The sequence below is a fragment of the Piliocolobus tephrosceles genome, chromosome 12 (assembly GCF_002776525.5).
Source record: "Piliocolobus tephrosceles isolate RC106 chromosome 12, ASM277652v3, whole genome shotgun sequence".
Taxonomy (NCBI): Eukaryota; Metazoa; Chordata; class Mammalia; order Primates; family Cercopithecidae; genus Piliocolobus; species Piliocolobus tephrosceles.
Genome location: NC_045445.1, coordinates 83,868,532 through 83,887,708, shown reverse-complemented (window position 1 = coordinate 83,887,708; position 19,177 = coordinate 83,868,532). Strand labels below are relative to the sequence as shown.

At 41.5% G+C, this 19,177-nt stretch overlaps 1 protein-coding gene and 1 pseudogene across 7 annotated transcripts in view; one reads left to right on the top strand and one right to left on the bottom strand.

The window, feature by feature from the left end:
* TAF1 (TATA-box binding protein associated factor 1) overlaps nt 1-19,177 on the top strand; it is a 120,101-nt gene that overhangs the window by 69,245 nt on the left and 31,679 nt on the right. For all 6 annotated transcript variants that reach the window (XM_023201883.2, XM_023201882.2, XM_023201879.1 and 3 more), the window contains exons 29-32: nt 4,430-4,497; nt 6,241-6,363; nt 7,406-7,498; nt 7,584-7,668. In XM_023201883.2, the coding sequence (XP_023057651.1) occupies nt 4,430-4,497; nt 6,241-6,363; nt 7,406-7,498; nt 7,584-7,668 (369 nt within the window). The remainder of the gene's footprint in view (nt 1-4,429; nt 4,498-6,240; nt 6,364-7,405; nt 7,499-7,583; nt 7,669-19,177) is intronic.
* Nucleotides 3,133-4,082, bottom strand: LOC111535670 (annotated as a pseudogene). The gene has a single exon (XR_002729531.2). The product of XR_002729531.2 is annotated as a polyadenylate-binding protein 2 pseudogene (transcript).

The window sequence follows — 19,177 nt, the reverse complement described above, 5'->3', positions numbered from 1 at the left end:
CAGGCTGGGCACGGTGGCTCACGCCTTTAATCCCAGCACTTTGGGAAGCTGAGGAGGGCAGATCGCTTGGAAGTCAGGAGTTCAAGACCAGCCTGGCCAACACTCCAACCTGAGCAACAGAGCGAGACCCTGTCTCAAATAAATAAATTAAAAAAAACAAAATTCATAATGAAACTTAATGCCCAAATGTGGCAGTATTGAGAGGTGGGGTTTTCAAGAGGTGACTGCATCTGGAGGACCCTGTCCTCATGAATGGATTAATAGATTAAAGGGTTAATATGGGATTGGAACTAGTGGCTTCATAATAAGAGGAAAAGGGACCTGAGCAAGCACCGCGGGATTCCTTGAGCCACTTCGGTACTCTGCAGAATTTCCACTAGCAAAGAGGCTCTTACTAATTGAGGCCCCTTGACCCTGGACTGCTCAGCCTCCATAATTGTAAGACATTTCTTTTTGTTTTTTTTTTTTTTTTTTTGAGACGGTCTCGCTCTGTTGCCCAGGCTGGAGTACAGTGGCGTAATCACAGCATAATGCAGTCTCAATATCCCTGGGCTCGATGATTCTCCCACCTCAGCCTCCCAAGTAGCTGGGACCACAGGTGTGCTTCAGCGCGCCCAGCTAATTTTTGTATTTTTTTTTTATCTTGTAGAGATAGGGTTTCGTCACATTTGAACTCCTGGGCTCAAGCGGTCTGTCCACCTCAGCATCCCAAAGTGCTGGGATTACAGGTGTGAACCACCACCCCCGGCCCCAGTAAGCAGATTCAGTTGTTGTAAAACAGCTTATAGCATACTGTGTTGTGCTGTCTGCAGTAAATGCATTTATGATGTTTTCCACTGATTATGTGTTTATTGGGATATAACCCTATCATAAGTCAAGGAGCATCTGTATCTCATATGTAGCTCCTCCATAATTTATGGCAACCAATATATTTCTCTATTTATATGAATACTCTATTTTTAAAAAAAATTATTACAGAAATTGGTAGACACATTCAGAAATAAAAGAGGAAATAAACTTCAGTGCTATTCACTCAGTTGAACACTTTGTTAGCATATGGTCAATCTAGTATATATTTTCAGCTTTTGTATCATTTCATCCATAAATACGTAAAGCATTTATACTCTGTCTTGCAATAATTTATTTTCAAGTCATTTCTTTGACTAGACCAGCAACTATCTTTATTTTATTTTTTTCTATTGTTTGAGATGGGATCTCACTCTGTCACCTAGGCTGCAGTGCAGTGGCACAGTCTTGGCTTACTGCAGCCTTGACCTCCTGGGCTGAAGCAATCCTCCTTTCTCAGCCTACCGAGTAGCTGGGACTACAGGCGCATGCCATCATGACCAGCTAATTTTTGATTTTTTTTTTTTTTTTTTTTGTAGAGGTGAGGTCTTGCTATGTTGCCCAGGCTGGTCTCAAACTCCTAGGCTGAAACAGTCCTCCTGCCTTAGTCTCACAGAGTGTTGGGATTACAGGCATGAGCCACTGTGCCTGGCCTAAACCGGTAAGTCTCATAGGCAGGAAGTCTATCTTATTTTTCCTTATATTCCCATCATTGAACACATTGTACATAGTCATTAAACATTTATTAAATGAATAAACAAGTGAATGCTGAATTAAATTAAATAATTAGTACGTGAGAATAGAACTGACATTTAGGCTCTGGGGAGCACTAACAAAAGGATAGACAGGAATATAATCTAGCAAAGGATATGTAAAAGAAGTAATTGGAATTGCTAGCTAAATGAAAATATTTTAGCTTCTTTATGATGAGCTTAAATTAGGGCATTCATAAGCAGAGAGTGTAGGAGATAGGTCAGATAGTTCAAGGATTTTCTGAAGCTTCTGATAGGGATCAGTGTGGAGATTCGTGTATTTTTTTTTTTTGAGGCGGAGTTTCACTGTTGTTGCCCAGGCTGGAGTGCAATGGCACAATCTTGGCTCATGCAACCTCCACCTCCTGGGTTCAAGCAATCCTCCTGCCTCAGCCTCCCGAGCAGCTGGGATTACAGGCGCCCACGACCGTACCCAGCTAATTTTGTATTTTTAGTAGAGACGGGGTTTCTCTATGTTGGTCAGGCTGGCCTTGAGCTCCCAACCTCAGGTGATCCGCCTGCTTCGGCCTCCCAAAGTGCTGGGATTACAGGCCTGAGCCACTGTGCCCAGCCCAGAGATTATTTTTTAACACAGGCTTTGGATTAACCCGATGTTATTAGAACATCAGAAACCATAAATTCTACAAACAAAAATTGCCATCACAAATTGTATATGCTAAGTGTGGGAAAATTACAAGTTACCCATTGGTTTCTTTAGGCATTCTTTTTTTTTTTTTTAGTTTTCAAAAACAACTTTATTCATGACATATATTTTTTAAAAAATTCCCACCCCTGGAAATGAACTAAAAAAAACCAAAATCCACCTTTCACCTCCCTGTTCCCACTTCTCATTCCCTCCAAATAAAAGGGAAAAAAGGCAAAGGAAAAAAAAAATAAAAACAAAACACTCCTAAACCTCCCAAAACAAGGTAGTGCATTTCCCCAGGAGGAAGGGGAATTTACACTGGAACCACTGGGAGCTGAACAGAGATCTTCCGGCTACAGAAACCTGCAAAGAAAGACACTCAAAACAGAAAAAGAAGCACAAAAGGAAACAAAATAGATCACCAGGCAATCTGGAGGGGCAGGGAGCCGGAGAAGAGGGCTGGGGTGGGTGGTAGACTTGACTGGACAGGAGCAGGCAGGACGGGACTGTGAAAGGCGAGGAGAAGATGGAGGGAAGGTAACAAGCAGAACAGTTTGGTGTCCTTCCAGAGCCCTGGGTTAAAAAAAAAAAAAAAAAACAAAACCTCCTACCACCCACACTCACCTACCCTTGAGCAGCACCCAAGGGGGTGAAATGGTGCAGGGAAACATGGGGAGCAGCTTACGCAGTTGAGACGTGTCCATGGCGAATCCCCAGAGTGAATAAGCAGCCTCCTGCCCTACTCCCCGGGCCTTCCCCTACTCCCCAAAGCAGGTCCCTCCTCGGCTGTTAGTTATGGGATTTTCCCCCCTTCCACAGTATATCTTTTTTTAAAAAAATGTTTTTTTCCCATCAAGGTCATCTTCTGTTTTTTGGTTTTTTTTTTTAAATTCCCTTTTTTCCCCTCCTTTCCTCTTTTTTTCTTCTCTCTTCTCCTAATACTTTTTTAGTAAGGGGAATACCATGATGTTTCTCTAGCCCGGCCCCTGTAGACGCGACCCTGGGGCCTGCTGTTAAAAACACTGTAGAATCGAGAGAGGTAACTGTTATAGTTGGTGGTCTGGGCGCGGTAGCGGGCTTGTGGGAAACCCCGGTCTGTTGTGCTGATTCCTGGTCTGTTGGTTCGTTTTGGGATCACCTTGATTTGCCTTCCTCTAAATAGGGACTCATCTGAGACCAAGGAAGTCCTCACTGATTCTTTGTCTGAGAACTCTGTATATGCAAACCCTTTGGGATGGCCACTAAATTTGTCAGAGAGTATAGTGACACGGTTGACTGAATCACAGCCATGAAAGTGAGCTTCCAGCTTTTCTGCTGTTGCACCATAGTCCACATTGCCAGCATAGATGAAACGGGCATCAGCCTCCATCTTCTCTTCAATGACATGATCATTGGGCCAGCATTGCCTAGAGGTGGACTCATATTCATCTGCTTCTCTACCTCATTCTGTAGCTCCTTTAGCTTCTCAGCTTCTTCCTCCATCTCCCTGACTCGAGTTTTGATAGTTTCCAGTTCCCGGTCCTCAATGGCGCCGTACCCTGGGTCACCCTTGACCAGTCCCGGCTCCTCCTCCTCTTGGCTGCCAGGGGCTCCCGAACCAGGCCCAGGGCCCAGAGCTCCTGCGGGAGTGGGGGTGTCGGGCCGGGGCGGCTCCTCTTCGGGCTTGGGCTCTGGCTTGGGGTCTAGCAGCAGCTCCTCAGGCTCCAGTTCCTCAGACTCCAGGCCGTTCCCGTAGTCCCTTGCGCCCCCCGTGCCCCCTCCCCGGCCTCCCCACCGGCCCTGGGCACAAGATGGCACCGCCGCCCTGGCCCGGGGCCGCGACCGTCCACAGCACCCATCATCCGCAGCCCCTGCCGCCTGCTCACTCTTCAGGCATTCTTAAATTATTGCTCCCCTTCCACAATATTATGTTCAAGATATTAAAGGCAGCAGTAGTACTACCGTGTGTAGATATACACAAATTAAGGAAAGAGTTAAAATTAGTTTATTCGTTCATATTGTGTACCTGCTATGTTTTAGGCACTGAAAAATGGATATAAGTCTGGTATATCTGTCTAACCCATCAGTTAGCCTGGTGCCTGACACATACCAGGTTCTTAAGCAAGTGCATTAAGAGGATAAAGAAGTGTTGGCAGATTTTTGCCTTCCATTTGTAATGGTTTCATCTCTTACTGTTCCTCTACAGGGCCAAAACACTCATTGACTCAGATCTCTCAATCCATGCTGGATCTCTGTGATGAAAAACTCAAAGAGGTAAGACAGAGTGAGAGAAAGGCAGTGGAATTTGAAGGAGGGGGTGATATCAGGGTTTAGGAAGTAGGGAATTTAACAGAAGGAAAAATATATGTGGGAGTAGCAGATATTTAGTATATGTGAAGGCTGGAAGGGACTTTAGAACTCATAGGCCAGTCCCTTTTGTAGATGGAAAAACTGGGCCCATAGAAGAAAAGTATTTGCTCAGGACATCTCGACTATTACTAAAGTTAGAATTAAGATCCAGCACCTACATAACTCATTAGAAAGGGCAAAGGAAAGTGAGTTTCCAGGAAGTCAGCTGTAGCTGAGAGACTAATCAATGTTTTAGGAAGGAGGAATTTAAATTTTTTTTTCGTATTTTTAACCAACCAAGCAGCAAGTGCTAGAAGTTTTAATTTTTAAATGATAATCTATCTATATTCCCTCTTCTTACCAAAAACATTTAATGGTGCTTTATAAACCTACAAAAGTATAAGTATGAAGTAGACATTTCACAAAAGAGGATAGCTAGCCAGTAAACATGGAAAGATTCTCAACTTGACGGATTATTGAGGAGATGCAAATTTAAACCACGATGTCACTACATACCCACTGGAAAGGCTAAAATTAAAAAGACTGACAATACTAAGTGTTGATGAGGATTTGGAGCAATAGGAATACAAACTTTTTCCTACTAGAGTCTAAAATAAATTTATTGGGTTAGGTCCCATTATACAAAAGTCACTAATCAGTAATAATGTTTAGTGTTGTTCAGCAGTAGTTTTATACCAAAAACAGAGAGCATGATCTTAAAGCCTAAATTACTAAAGATGTTTTTTTTGTGTGTGTGGCAGCTATGATGTTGACACTCAGGGAAGTATAAATTTTGGTGAACCAGAAGAATAGAATGTAGAGTACCTAAAGAAGTTGTTGATGTATCCTTTTTAACTGTTTTACTGGAATGTCTGTTTTGTTTTTTTTTTTTTTTTTTTGAGACAGAGTCTTGTTCTGTCACCCGGGCTGGAGTGCAGTGGGATGATCTTGGCTCACTGCAACCCTGCCTCCTGGGTTCAAGTGATTCTTGTGCCTTGGCCTCCTGAGTAGCTGGGACCACAGGCGTGTGCCACCACGCCCAGCTAATTTTTTGTTTTTTTAATTCTTAGTAGAGATGGGGTTTTGCCATGTTGGCCAGGCTGGTCTCAAGCTCCTGGCCTCATGTGATCCACCTGCTCGGCCTCCCAGATTGCTGGGATTACAGGTGTGAGCCACTGTGCCCAGCCTGGAATATCATTTATCTTGACTTTTTGTCATTCCATAGACAATTCAAAGTTACACTTTCTGGGGCAAGGGTCATAGATAGCTAGCTGAACCTTAAATTATCCTTAATTTTTTTTTTTTTTTTTTGAGATGGAGCCTCGCTCTGTCACCCAGCCTGGAGTGCAGTGGTGCGATTTCGGCTCACTGCAGGCTCCACCTCCCAGATTCATGCCATTTTCCGGCCTCAGCCTCCTGAGTAGCTGGGACTACAGGCGCCCACCAACATGCCCGGCTAGCTTTTTTTTTTGTATTTTTAATAGAGATCGGGTTTAACCATGTTAGCCAGGATGGTCTCGATCTCTTGACCTTGTGATCCGCTCGCCTCAGCCTCCCAAAGTGCTGGGATTACAGGCATGAGCCACCACGCCCAGCAAATTATCCTTGATTTTTCTGTGGTGATCACACCTTAGGGAAACCTCTGTCTTGGCTTTGCTTTAATTTCAGAAAGAAGACAAATTAGCTCGCTTAGAGAAAGCTATCAACCCCTTGCTGGATGATGATGACCAAGTGGCCTTTTCTTTCATTCTGGACAACATAGTCACCCAGAAGATGATGGCAGTTCCAGATGTAAGCTGTCTCAGTGCCAAATATTGTGAGGATCATGCAGGGGAAAGGAAAAATGTATAGGGTGTACGTGTGTGTGTATTTTGGAGAGTCTAAGTGGGTATGTCAGTTGAGACTGGTATGTGATTTTAAATATTGGCCTTTTTGCTGTATGGGTACATTATCTTTTTTTTTAAGAGTACATTATCATTGAAATCAAAGAGGCCAGGAATCTTTGGATGTAGGGAGGTTTCTGCTTCCTGTTGCTGACATTCAGTATATGAATGCTCCTGAGTAGCCCTATAGAGACAGGGTGCTAGCAAATGTGAGGCTTTTGATTTAGAGGTGCTTCTAAGCAAATGATACTTTGATAATTAGACACCGTTGGTTGTCTTTTATTTCGTTTTTATATTGTTATGGTGATCCTCCCCAGGAATTCTCAAGTTTCCTTTTGCAGTATAGGAATGTGTTCTATGGCCGGGCGCGGTGGCTTAAGCCTGTAATCCCAGCACTTTGGGAGGCCGAGACGGGCGGATCACAGGTCAGGAGATCGAGACCATCCTGGCTAACACGGTGAAACCCTGTCTCTACTAAAATACAAAAAATTAGCCGGGCGTGTTGGCGGGCGCCTGTAGTCCCAGCTACTCGGGAGGCTGAGGCAGGAGAATGGCGTGAACCCAGGAGGCAGAGCTTGCAGTGAGCTGAGATCAGGCCACTGCACTCCAGCCTGGGCGACAGAGCGAGACTCCGTCTCAAAAAAAAAAAAAAAAAAAAAAAAGGAATGTGTTCTACATCTGTAATGCTGTAAAACTTCTGAATGGGACTAGGGAATAAGAAATTTTAATTATGACTATAGAGCAAGTGTTTTTACCCTATCATGGCATAGAAATCCTTAAAGGAATCTGTGAACCCCTTACATTATATACAGAAGTTTTGTATGATTATGTGTTTTTCTAGGGAAAGAGTCCATAGCTTTTTATAGGAATATTTGTAACCCAACAAAGGTGGTGAAATTCTGGTATGAAGAGTGATTTCCATTTAATTTCTTATGCTTTCTATTTACTAGTCTTGGCCATTTCATCACCCAGTTAATAAGAAATTTGTTCCAGATTATTACAAAGTGATTGTCAATCCAATGGATTTAGAGACCATACGTAAGGTGAGTGACTGATTTGATCTAAATGCCTTTTTGTAATCAAGTGACTGTGTGTGTGTATCTGAGTACCTGATTCTTTTCATCACAGAACATCTCGAAGCACAAGTATCAGAGTCGGGAGAGCTTTCTAGATGATGTAAACCTTATTCTGGCCAACAGTGTTAAGTATAATGGTGAGTATTTCTCTTTATTTTCTTTCCATGAATCCATCCATCTTCTATCCATCTAACATTACTTAGCATTATTAAAAAAATTTTTTTTGAGACAGGATCTTGCTCTCCTAACCAGGCTGGATGCTATGGTGTGATCATAGTTCACTGAACCAGGCACATGCCACCGCGCCAGGCTCTTTTTTTAGTAGAGACGGGGTTTTGCTGTTTTGCCCAGGCAGAGCTCAAGCAATCCTCCCACCTTGGCTTCGCAAAATGCTGGGATTACAGGCATGAGCCAACACTCCTAGCCAGCATTATAAAAATTTTTTTTTTTTTTTTTTTTTTTTGAGACGGAGTCTCGCTCTGCGGCCCAAGCTGGAGTGCAGTGGCCGGATCTCAGCTCACTGCAAGCTCCACCTCCCGGGTTTACACCAGTCTCCTGCCTCAGCCTCCGGAGTAGCTGGGACTACAGGCGCCTGCCACCTCGCCCGGCTAGTTTTTTGTATTTTTTAGTAGAGACGGGGTTTCACTGTGTTAGCCAGGATGGTCTCGATCCCCTGACCTCATGATCCGCCCGTCTCGGCCTCCCAAAGTGCTGGGATTACAGGCTTGAGCCACCGCGCCCGGCCTTATTAAAATTTATGTGCATAAAGCAGCCTTGAGCAGTGGTCGCAGAATCAATTGAGTGACTTAGTCTTTTTATTTTTATTTTTTTGAGATGGAGTTTCACTCTTGTCGCCCAGGCTGGAGTACAGTGGCGCAATCTTGGCTCACTGCAACTTCCACCTCTCCCAGGGTCGAGCAATTTTCCTGCCTCAGCCTCCTGAGTAGCTGGGATTACAGGTGCCTACCACCACGCTCAGCTAATTTTTGTATTTTTAGTAGAAATGGGGTTTCACTATGTTGGCCAGGCTCGTCTCGAACTCCTGACCTCAGGTTGATCCATCTGCCTCAGCTTCCCAAAGTTCTGGGATTACAGGTGTGAGCCATACTCCTGGCCAGTCTTTTTTTTTTTTTTTAAGCAAGCATATATTTTAGTGTGTATGCTGTATAAAGATTGCTATTAGCCTTTAATGATGAAAAAGTAATATATGCTTACTTTTGAAATCTCGGAAGGCACAGAAAAATGAAGTGAGAATAAAAATCAAATGGATATTATTTTGGGCTCTGAGCCATTACTGCCTTTTCCTAGAATGTGAAAACTCACCTATGCCCCAGGCCCTTAGATGGAACTTAGGGAAATGGGTAGCTATAGACCGTGGTGAGCTTCCTTGGTGCATGGAGTTTTGCTCAGTACATGAGTTGATTGAATAACATATGCCAGGCTCTGTGCTAGCTGCTTAATCTACTGATAAGAAAGACAGTCACTGTCCTCAAGTAATTCACAATCCAGTTGGCAGAAAGAGACAATTAAAATGCAGCTTGGAACCAGGCACGGTGGCTCATGCCTGTAATCTCAACACTTTGGTAGGCTGAGGTGGGAGGATTGCTTGAGGCCAGGAGTTTGAGACCAGCCTGGGCACACATAGCAAGACCTTCCTTGTCTGTATAAAACACTTACAAACAAAAGCTTAGCTAGGTGTAGTGGTGAGCGCCTGAAGTCTTAGCTATTTGGGAGGCTAAGGCAGGAGGATCACTTGAACTCAGGAGTTCAAGACTGCAGTGAGCTATGATCACGCGCCTGCACTACATCCTGGGTGACAGCAAGACCCTGTCTCTATAAATAAATAAAATAAGTAAAATGCAGCTTGACAAGGGCTATAATAGAAGTATGTGCAGAGTGCATCAGACGAGAGCAAGGAATATCTTAACTGAGAGGGAAGGCTTCATAAACAAGCTAATACAGTTTTTAATGACAATTTTTAAACATTGAGTACTTATATGTGCTGGCATTGATAGATGTTACAAATATCAAGTTATATATGATTTCTGTTCCAAATTAGTTTAGTTGGGGAAACAGAAAAGAAAAATTATAGTGCTTAAATTTTATTGCTATAAGCATGCACAGAGTATCACAGGACAGTATATCTAAATTAGAGTGGGGCTGGGTGCGGTGGCTCACGCCTGTAATCCTAGCACCTTGGGAGGCCAAGGCAGGTGGATCACTTGAGCTCAGGAGTGCAAGACCAGCCTGGGCAACATAGTGAGACCCCATCTCAAAAAAAAAAAAAAAATACTGGGGTTAGAGGAAGCTTTCTGGAAGAGGATTTTCTTTTTTCTTTTTCTTTTTTGTAAATAGAGATAGGGATCTTGTTGTGTTGCCCAGTCTGGTCTGGAACTCCAGGACTCAAGCCATCCTCCTATCTTGGCCTCCCAAAGTGTTAGGATTACAAGCATGAGCCACCACACCCATCCAGTTTTCTTAAGCTGAATTCTGAAAGATTAATGGTGTTTACTTGGCAAAGAATGTGGAGGAGAAAATGTTCTAGGTAGAGAGAACAGCAATATGTAAAGGCACAGAGGCCTGAAATTGCATGATAAGTTTAAGAAACAGGCCGGGTGCGGTGGCTCACGCCTGTAATCCCAGCACTTTGGGAGGCCGAGGTGGTGGGATCCCCTGAGGTCGGGAGTTTGAGACCAGCCTGACCAACATGGAGAAACCCTGTCTCTACTAAAAATACAAAATTAGCCGGGCGTGGTGGCGCATGCCTGTCATCCCAGCTACTCAGGAGGCTGAGGCAGGAGAATCGCTTGAACCTGGGAGGTGGAGGTTACAGGGAGCCGAGATTGCGCCATTGCACTCCAGCCTGGGCAACAAAAGTGAAACTCCGTCTCAAAAAAAGAAAAAAGAAACAAGGTGGTGGGGTTGCAGTTCAAGTGTACATATTGGTGAATAACTGTTTAGAGAGGCAGGCAAGAGTCAAATCATAGAGGATTTTGTGTGCTGTACTTGAGTTTGTACTTGATCCTAAATAGGAAAACACTGCAGGAATGAAACAGGGAAACGATTTCTTATAATTCCTTAAACAAATAGAAGAGGGAGCTAAGGGCGTTTGAGAGAATTATCTAGCATACTGAGGTTCTCAATTAAGAATCCACATGATTATAAGACTTTTCTCCTGTAATTTTTAGCAATAAGTAGTATGACTGTTAAGTTTGTCAGAAGGCGCAGAGAATTGGAGAGAAAAGGTGAAGATTGGTCAATCGGAAAGACTGATGAAGAAATAGGCGTTCTGGGCAAAGAACACAATGTTTAATATCATGGAAGAATGAAAGAACAGGGCAAGTTCAGGGAATTATACGTAACTAGGACATGCATATATCATTAAAGAGATGAGACTTCCATTTTTGTTCATTCTGGTTTGCGTTGAAAGAATGTACTTTCTCATTTTGCTCTGCTTATTACACATTGGAAATTGGAGAGTGGAAATGTCCCTTGTTGGGTCAATTATCCATTATTGTTTCATGAAAACACCTAAAGTTAATCACCCAGAATTCTGTCAGTGGAAGTGTTGGTAAGCTCACAGACGTCTAAAAAAGACTATGTGTAGCAAGTGATAAGCAAGAGTGTTACAGAAAGGCACTTGACCTGGTGATGCCTGACTTAGGACATAGGGCAGACTTACAAGAAGCTTATGTAAAACAGTAAGAAAAACCCAAAAGATACTAATAAAAAAGTAAGCAGAGGCAGATGGACAAATCACAAAAGACAAAAATTAAATAGCTAACAAACATGAATAAATATTGTGTTGCACTAGTAATCGAAGAAATGCAATTGGGCCGGACGTGGTGGCTCATGCCCGTAATCCCAGCATTTTGGGAGGCCGAGGCAGATAGATCACCTGAGGTCGAGTTCAAGATCAGCCTGGCCAACATGGTGAAACCCCATCTCTACTAAAAATACAAAAGTTAGCCGGGCGTGGTGGCAGGCTCCTGTAATCCCAGCTACTTGGGAATATGAGGCATGATAATTGCTTGAACCTTGGAGGTAGAGGTTGCAGTGAGCCGAGATAGTGCCACTGCACCCCAGCCTGGGTGATAGAGTGAGACTTAGTCTCAAAAAAAAAAAAAAAAAATTGAAAGAGTTTTTTTTTTGTTTTTTTTTATACGGAGTCTTGCTCTGTTGCTCAGGCTAGAGTACAGTGGCATGATCTTGGCACACTGCACCCTCCGCCTCCTGGGTTCAAGCGATTCTCCTGCCTCAGCCTCCCGAGTAACTGGGATTACAGGTTCCCGCCACCGTGCCCGGCTAATTTTTGTATTTTTATAGAGATGGGGTTTCACCATCTTGGCTAGGCTGGTCTCGAACTCCTGACCTCATGAGCCACTGCGTCCGGCCAACTCAATTTTTTAGTAGACATAATGGTAGTAAGACAGGTGCTCTCACTTATTGCTGTTGGCAGTATAAAATTGTGTGAGATTTCTGGAAAGCTATTTGGCAACATTGAGAGACTAAAAAATTGTTCAGACTTTATTGAACAGACTTTATTGTCAGATAGACTTGGATTTGAACATTGGCCCCAGCACTTAATAGCAATGTGACTTTGAGCAAATAACTTAGTCTCTGCTTTTCCTATCTGTAAAATAAGAATAATAGTACTCCCCTCTGAGGGTTGTTGTGAGGATTAAATAAAATAGTGCATGTAAGTAGTTAGCATGTGGTAAGATTATAATCCTAATCAGAGATGTAGTCAAAGGTATTCATGATAGCTGTTATTTATATTAGCAAGGACTTATTTAACTTGAACAGTTGACGTAAAGGGGATGATGTTATAGTGCCATCTGTATAATTAATTATTAGGTACAGATTTAAAGCTCTTTTTTGGAAAACTTAATGACCAAAAAATGCTCACAATGTTAAGTGAGAAAAGCAGAGCACAAAGATGTTTATTTCATCTTAGTCATGCTTTTTTAAAAAAGATGTATATACATACAAAAAAGGCTAGAAGGAAACACACCAGAGTGATAATAGTGGTTATTTCTGTGACATGGGATTAGGATTGTCTTTGTTTTTCATCTTTTTAATGTTTTCCATGGTTTTTTCATGTATAGGAAGCAGGGAACTCTCCTAAGAGGAAGTGACTTTTGAAGAATGATGATGATAATAACTACTTACTGAGCACCTACTGTGCCAAGGAAATAGTCAAGTGGAAAACGGTGGAGAAGTTCCTGGCAGATAGCACAAATGCAAAAGTAGATGAAGGTGCCTTGGATAGGGAAATGCCGGTAGTTAAATATGACTAGGATGCGTAGTGGAATTACATTTGGTAGTGAGATTCGAGATTTTAAAGGTAGAGGGGCCAAATCATGAAAGGCCTAGTATGTTACACCAAACCTTTAGAAGGAGAAAGGGACATACCAGGTACTAGTACCTGAATGTATCATTCCGAAACCTATCTGAAGAATGGATTGGAGGAGGGGAATAAGATAGAGACTGGTAAAGAAACTATTGACAGCATTCCCAGTTAAAAATACTGACGGCCTGAACTAAGGTCAGTATCAATAAGAGTAAAACGATGAAGACGGGGTGTAGAGATACTGAGGAGGTAGAATTGATATTTCATGAATGGTTAGAAGTTGGGGGCATGGGTAAAGGATGGAGATTTTAAGATGGTATCAAGCACTCATCCTCTTGGGGGAAACATAAATTAGTACAAACGTTTTAGAGGACTGTAAATGTTCATTTCCATTGGCTAAGCATCTTCACTTCCAGGGACTACTCCACACAAGTTTATAAAGATACATGTACAAATGTTCTTTGCAGCATTGCTTGTAATTGCAAAAGCATGGAGCATTCTAAATATCCAACAATAGGAAATTGTTTTAAAAATGGCACATCTATATGATGAAATACTGCTTAGCTATCAAAATGGTAGACTTAGCTAACAAATTAGGTGTATTTGTATATACTCATATGAAAAGGTACTCAAGTTGTATTATTGAGAACCATATTACTCAACAGTATATTTAGAAAGGGGGGGTCACAAATTTGGATTCTATGGACAGGTAATACAAATGAGTGAAATGGGCTATGTTGTGGGGGCCAATGAACTGGAGAGCAGGTATCCCATCTAGGAGTCAGTCACTGTTAAGCTCAGTTGTTGCCATGGAATTGAATTACCAAAGGGAGAAATGGAGAATAGTTTTTACTTTATACCTGTTTGTACTTAGGTATTTGAATTTTTTAGTGAGCACATAATACTTTTGCAATTAAGAGAAATTTGCATTTTTGGAAGGATGAAGAAATCAAATGACATCCAAAATTCTGACTTGGGCAACAAGTGGTGCCATTGACTAATATGGGAAATACAGGAAGAGTAGTTTGGAGAAAAGATAGCAGAGTTCAACTTGCTATGTTGTATTGGGGTAGGACGTCTAAGTGAAGACTTTTAATAGGTAGTTAGCTGTATACAGGTCCGAAGCTCAGATGATAATTTTTTTTTTTTTTTTTGTGGGGACAGAGTCTTGCTCTGTCGCCCAGGCTGGAGTGCAGTGGTGTGATCTTGGCCCACGGCAACGTTCGTCTCCCAGGTTCAAATGATTTGCCTGCTTCAGCCTCCCAGGTAGCTGGGATTACAGGCACATGTCATCACACCCAGCTAAGTTTTGTATTTTTAGTAGAGACGGGGTTTCACCATGTTGGCCAGGCTGGTCTCAAACTCCTGACCTCAAATGATCCACCTCCCTCGGCCTCCCAAAGTGCTGGGATTATAGGTATGAACTTTTGCACCTGGCCTCAGAAGAGAGTTTATACTATAAATATGGTTATTTTTCAGATTAGCAGCATATAAAAATATAAGTAGATGAGCTCAAATAGGGAGTAGGGTACATTCCTTGAACCCTCTGATGTTATATGTAAAATATGATTATTTTACTGAGTAGAAATACCATAGATTTTATCAGATTATCAAAGTTGTGTGTGATCCCAAAAAAGATAAGAATCACTGTTTAGTTTAAGAGAGGATGTGGGATAAGAATAGACCTGACAAATTCCAATATTTAAGATAATAGGTGAGGCCCAGCACGGTGGCTCACACCTGTAATCCCAGCACTTTGGGAGGCCGAGGCGGGTGGGTTGTGAGGTCAAGAGATCGAGACCATCCTGGCCAACATAGCAAAACCCTGTCTCTACTAAAAATACAAAAAATTAGCTGGGTGTGGTGGCATGCGCCCGTTGTCCCAGCTACTCGGGAGGCTGAGGCAGGAGAATCACTTGAACCCGGGAGGCGGAGGTTGCAGTGAGCCGAGATTGCACCGCTGTACTTCAGCCTGGCCACAGAGCGAGACTCCATCTCAAAAAAAATTAAAAAATTTAAAAAAGTGAATATGAAGGACTGGCCAGAATGAAAGAAGAAAAACTAGGAGAAAATAATATACTGCAAACTAAGAGAAGGGAATTTCAACGAGGGAAAATTACCAACGGGTCAGGTGCTACAGAGAAGACCAAAGGATGGTGATTAGAAGAGTTATTTCACTGAAGTGGTAGAATAAAAAGCCAGACTGCAGGGGTTATGAATGAATGGGAAGCAAGAAAGTAGAGATTGAGAGTTGCCTGTGAAGGGAAGAAGGAAGTAGACAATATGTTGAGGGGATGAAGGCAGTTGGACAGAGGAGACCTTTGTATAGGTTAAAGAGAAGAAAAGGATATGAAATGCCTATGAAAGTGGGAAGAAAGACATTGAGAAAGTTTCCGCCTAAGTAACATCTTAGTTCTCTGTAAAGTAGGAAACAGTAGTTTTTGCTGAGATTAAAGTACGAGAAGGAATTTGAAGAAGAATATCAACAAGCGAATTATTTTTGTGGGAAATTGGAAAAGGAGCTGATTAGGGACATTTCAGAAGAATGCTGTTGAGTAGCTTTTCAGGGTCCAGCTGAAGATGGAGACTTTTTTTTGAGCAGTATCATTTGGAACAGTTCTGTAATTTTTGTCAGTGCTCATCAGATCAAGTTAGGAAACTGAGAAGGCAGATGATAAAATTGATTCAGGATTGAGATTTTGTTTTGTGGATGTGCTGGAAAGATTGGGAACTGAGGGTATTAGCAAAAAAAAAAAAAAAAAAAAATTGTTGAAGTTTGGGCATCTCAAACCAATAAAGGACGCTTTATTGCAGAGGATTGTGACCATATAGTCTCCAGTTTGGGGGAATATCTCAGAGCAGCTTCACAAAAGCTTGCAATTTATTTGGCAATTTGTGTTTAATCTTAAAAACTTATGCAAATTTTCCTTTAGGCTTATCTGTACTTTAACTTGCTTCAAATTTCTTACCAAATTACTTCACATCCCCTCTCCAATCTTCAAGTAAAATTGCTGATTCAGGAAGCTATACAACAATGATCCCATAGCTTACTTTGGTATATTCTTCTGCATTACCTTAGTTTTTAAAACATGGGGCTGATTATACATTAAAGTAATGCCAGGAGAGGCTTAATATGTTGAGAGATAGAAATTAATGGGCCTGGCAATTTTCTTGAAGTAAGAGAAAGAAAATGAAAAAACTGGACAGACACAAGGCTGTGGTAAGAAAGTTGAATATTTGGAGTTGAAAGTTCCAGGGGTGAAGCAGTTTTCAGTAGATAGCATTCTGGGTATAGCCATGGATGTGTTTGGTAGCCATGGATGTGTTTGGCTGGAGCAAAGGTGCAAACTATTGGCACAAAGATTTGCAGGGATTTGGATAGGTTGTACATGTGAACAATAAAGTAACTCACTGTGATGGGAGAGATTTGGAGCCGAGAGAATGATTGTGCCAGGTGCATAAGTTTTTGTGAATGAGAATCAGTTAATAATGGTGACTAAAGGTGAAGAACACAGATTTCAAACTCAGGTGTCCTGCAGGGGCCAGACAAATAATGTAAATGACTAAGGTGGGCCGGGTGGGATTGTGCTAAGCTAGAAGAGTGCATAATCCATCTAAAGCAGCATGTCCTTATCTGATTGTTGTCCTAAGGAAATGAGTATCCTGTGTTGCTAGATGTCTTAATTTTTCAAGAGAAGTTGAAAATCTGAATTTTTTATGTGACATTTCTCAAATTTTTATGTATTTGCAAATAGTTTAAATGTTTTTTTACTCCGTTGGACAAATAAAAACATCTATCTACAGGCCAAATTTGGCTCCAAGTCTTCAACCTCTGGCATAGTGAAAAACAGGCCTTAGAGTAGGAGAGATTTTTTTTTATCCCCAAGAAGAAGTAAATAATGTCTGGGTAGTAGCAGTGGACAGCCTAGAAGGCTGACTTTCCCCCCTTCTTAACCAGTGGATGAGAGAATAGGAAACTTCTGAATAGGACTATAAGGGTTAGTGGTGCCATGTGATATGAAATGATGACATCTAGAAAGACACCATAAAGACATTGAGGAGTTAAAGGCACGTGAAATATTTCCTACTATCAAGTGATACACACGAAATAATATTTCTGTTTAAAACTTTGTTGGTTCAGCCAAATATGATCCTGCCTCTGTTTTTAATTAATAGTAACAAAGTCCAGGCTGGATGCAGCGGCTCACTCCTGTAATCCTAATGCTTTGGGAGGCCAAGGCAGGAGAATCTCTTGAGGCCAGAAGTTCAAGATCAGCCCTGGCAAGAGACCCTGTCTCTTAAAAAATTTTAAAAATTACCTGGGCATGGTGGTGTGTGCCTGTTGCTGAGCCCAGGAGTTCAAGGCTGCAGTGAGCCATGATTGTGCCACTGCACTCCAGCTTGGTTGACAGAGTGAGACCCTGTCTCAAAAAACAAAAAATATAAATAGTAACAAAGTCCATGTGGACTTTATTCTCTACTTTAAAATTTTTATTTTGTAAAATTTTGTTAGTATTAAAGTTAATCTAAATTAGTAGAATGGTATCTCTAACATTATTTTGACTCTTTATATTCAGATCCTTCACTCATAATATACTGCATATGAGCATATTTCTATAACATTTTACACTGACTTCCTTGACTTTATTAGTCACATATTTAGCCCGTGAACTATATTGTATATAGCCAGAATACTTAGCACTAAGATTAGGGTCATTAGGCAAAAACCAGAAGATAAGTAACACTCCATATAAAACACATCTGGACATAGGCAGCATGTATCAGAGGAATTGGTCTTGTCCTTAAGTGATGACAGTGGACTGTACGCTAATTGTAGAGTTAAACCCTTGTACCTTCCAGCTGCCACGTAAGTACTAGATCAATTTCAGAACCTCTGTTCATGTTTAAATAGCATTTGAAAAGAACATTAATACAGGGAAGCCCACAACTTTAAGTGGTTGGAGTTATTTGCAGCAGTCCCCAAAGGACCACAACAGTTAAAGGAAAGAGTCATACAGATAAGTCCCTTCTCAAAAATACAACCGAAACTTTTTGCCGGACTTAACAAAATTGGCAGAGGCCTTACTACTTAATGTTTAGTTAAATTTGAAATGAGCTGCATAGTCTGTGGCTGTACCACCCTAAATGTGCCTGATCTCATTTGAAATGAGCTGCGTAGTCTGAACCAGTAGGTGATGCTGAGCTAGTCATGATGAGATTCCCCTTTCCCAAAGATTTCACAGCAAGTTTCTCCTCTAGTGCTCTTAAGACCAAAATCAACTCCAGTAAGAAACCATCTTTAGGATGGACATAGGTAGAACTTGGGTCATGAAACCTGAGAGCCCAAAGTTTTAGAATGCTCAGTTGGACCCCACAATCTAGATATAAATTTACAAAGAAAAACTGATAAATCTCCTCCTGTCCCCAACTTTTGAGTATCTCCCAACCTTTTGTGGGCTCTGATAGTTGTTCAGGTTATAGGACCTTTAACTGACATTCTGGAGTCTCGTCCTATGCCTGTGTAGCTTAGTAGTTATTCAGCCAAAGACTAAAGGGAGTCCTTGCAGATCTTGTTATTTTTCTGTGGAGCACCGTCTTCTCCAATTGTGCCTTGCAATTTCCAGCTGTCTTAACCTCCTCAGACTCTAGTATGTCTCCACAGCTCAGGAAGACTGCGATAATTGGCTTGTCTTCAGCAGAAAGCCAGGGACAATTGTAGGGCTCACTTCATTTCCCTTCCCTTCTCACAGGGATCACAGAATCTTACACTACTAGTTGCTCAGTGTCTGAAAGCAGTTGGTTTATTTGTTTTTTTCTAGTTTTCTGGTTATAGTAGGAGGACTAATCCAATAGCATTTATTCTGTCATGCCCAGAAAGTCTTTTAATGTTTAGTTTTATGGTATTTCTGACATACAGAAACTTCATATGCATACATTTGTATTTATCAGTCTTTCCTATATGATTCCTGTCTTTGATATTATAACTCTTCAAAAGATCTTCCCTACCCCCAAGATAGCAAACCATATTTTCTTCTAATACGTACAGTATTTTAAATATTTAAATGTTTGTCTACTTTTTAGAATAAAATCTTAAGTAGAAGGTAAATATTTAACTTACTTTCTTTCCCAAATGACTAGCCAAAGTGTCCAAGTCCCTTTTATGGAACAGTCTAACCTTTTCTACTAATTGAAATGCTACCTGCATTTTTTTTTTTTTTTTTTTTTTTTTTTTTTGAAACAAGGTCTTACTCTGTTGCCCAGACTGGAGTGCAGTAGTGTGATCATGGGTCCTT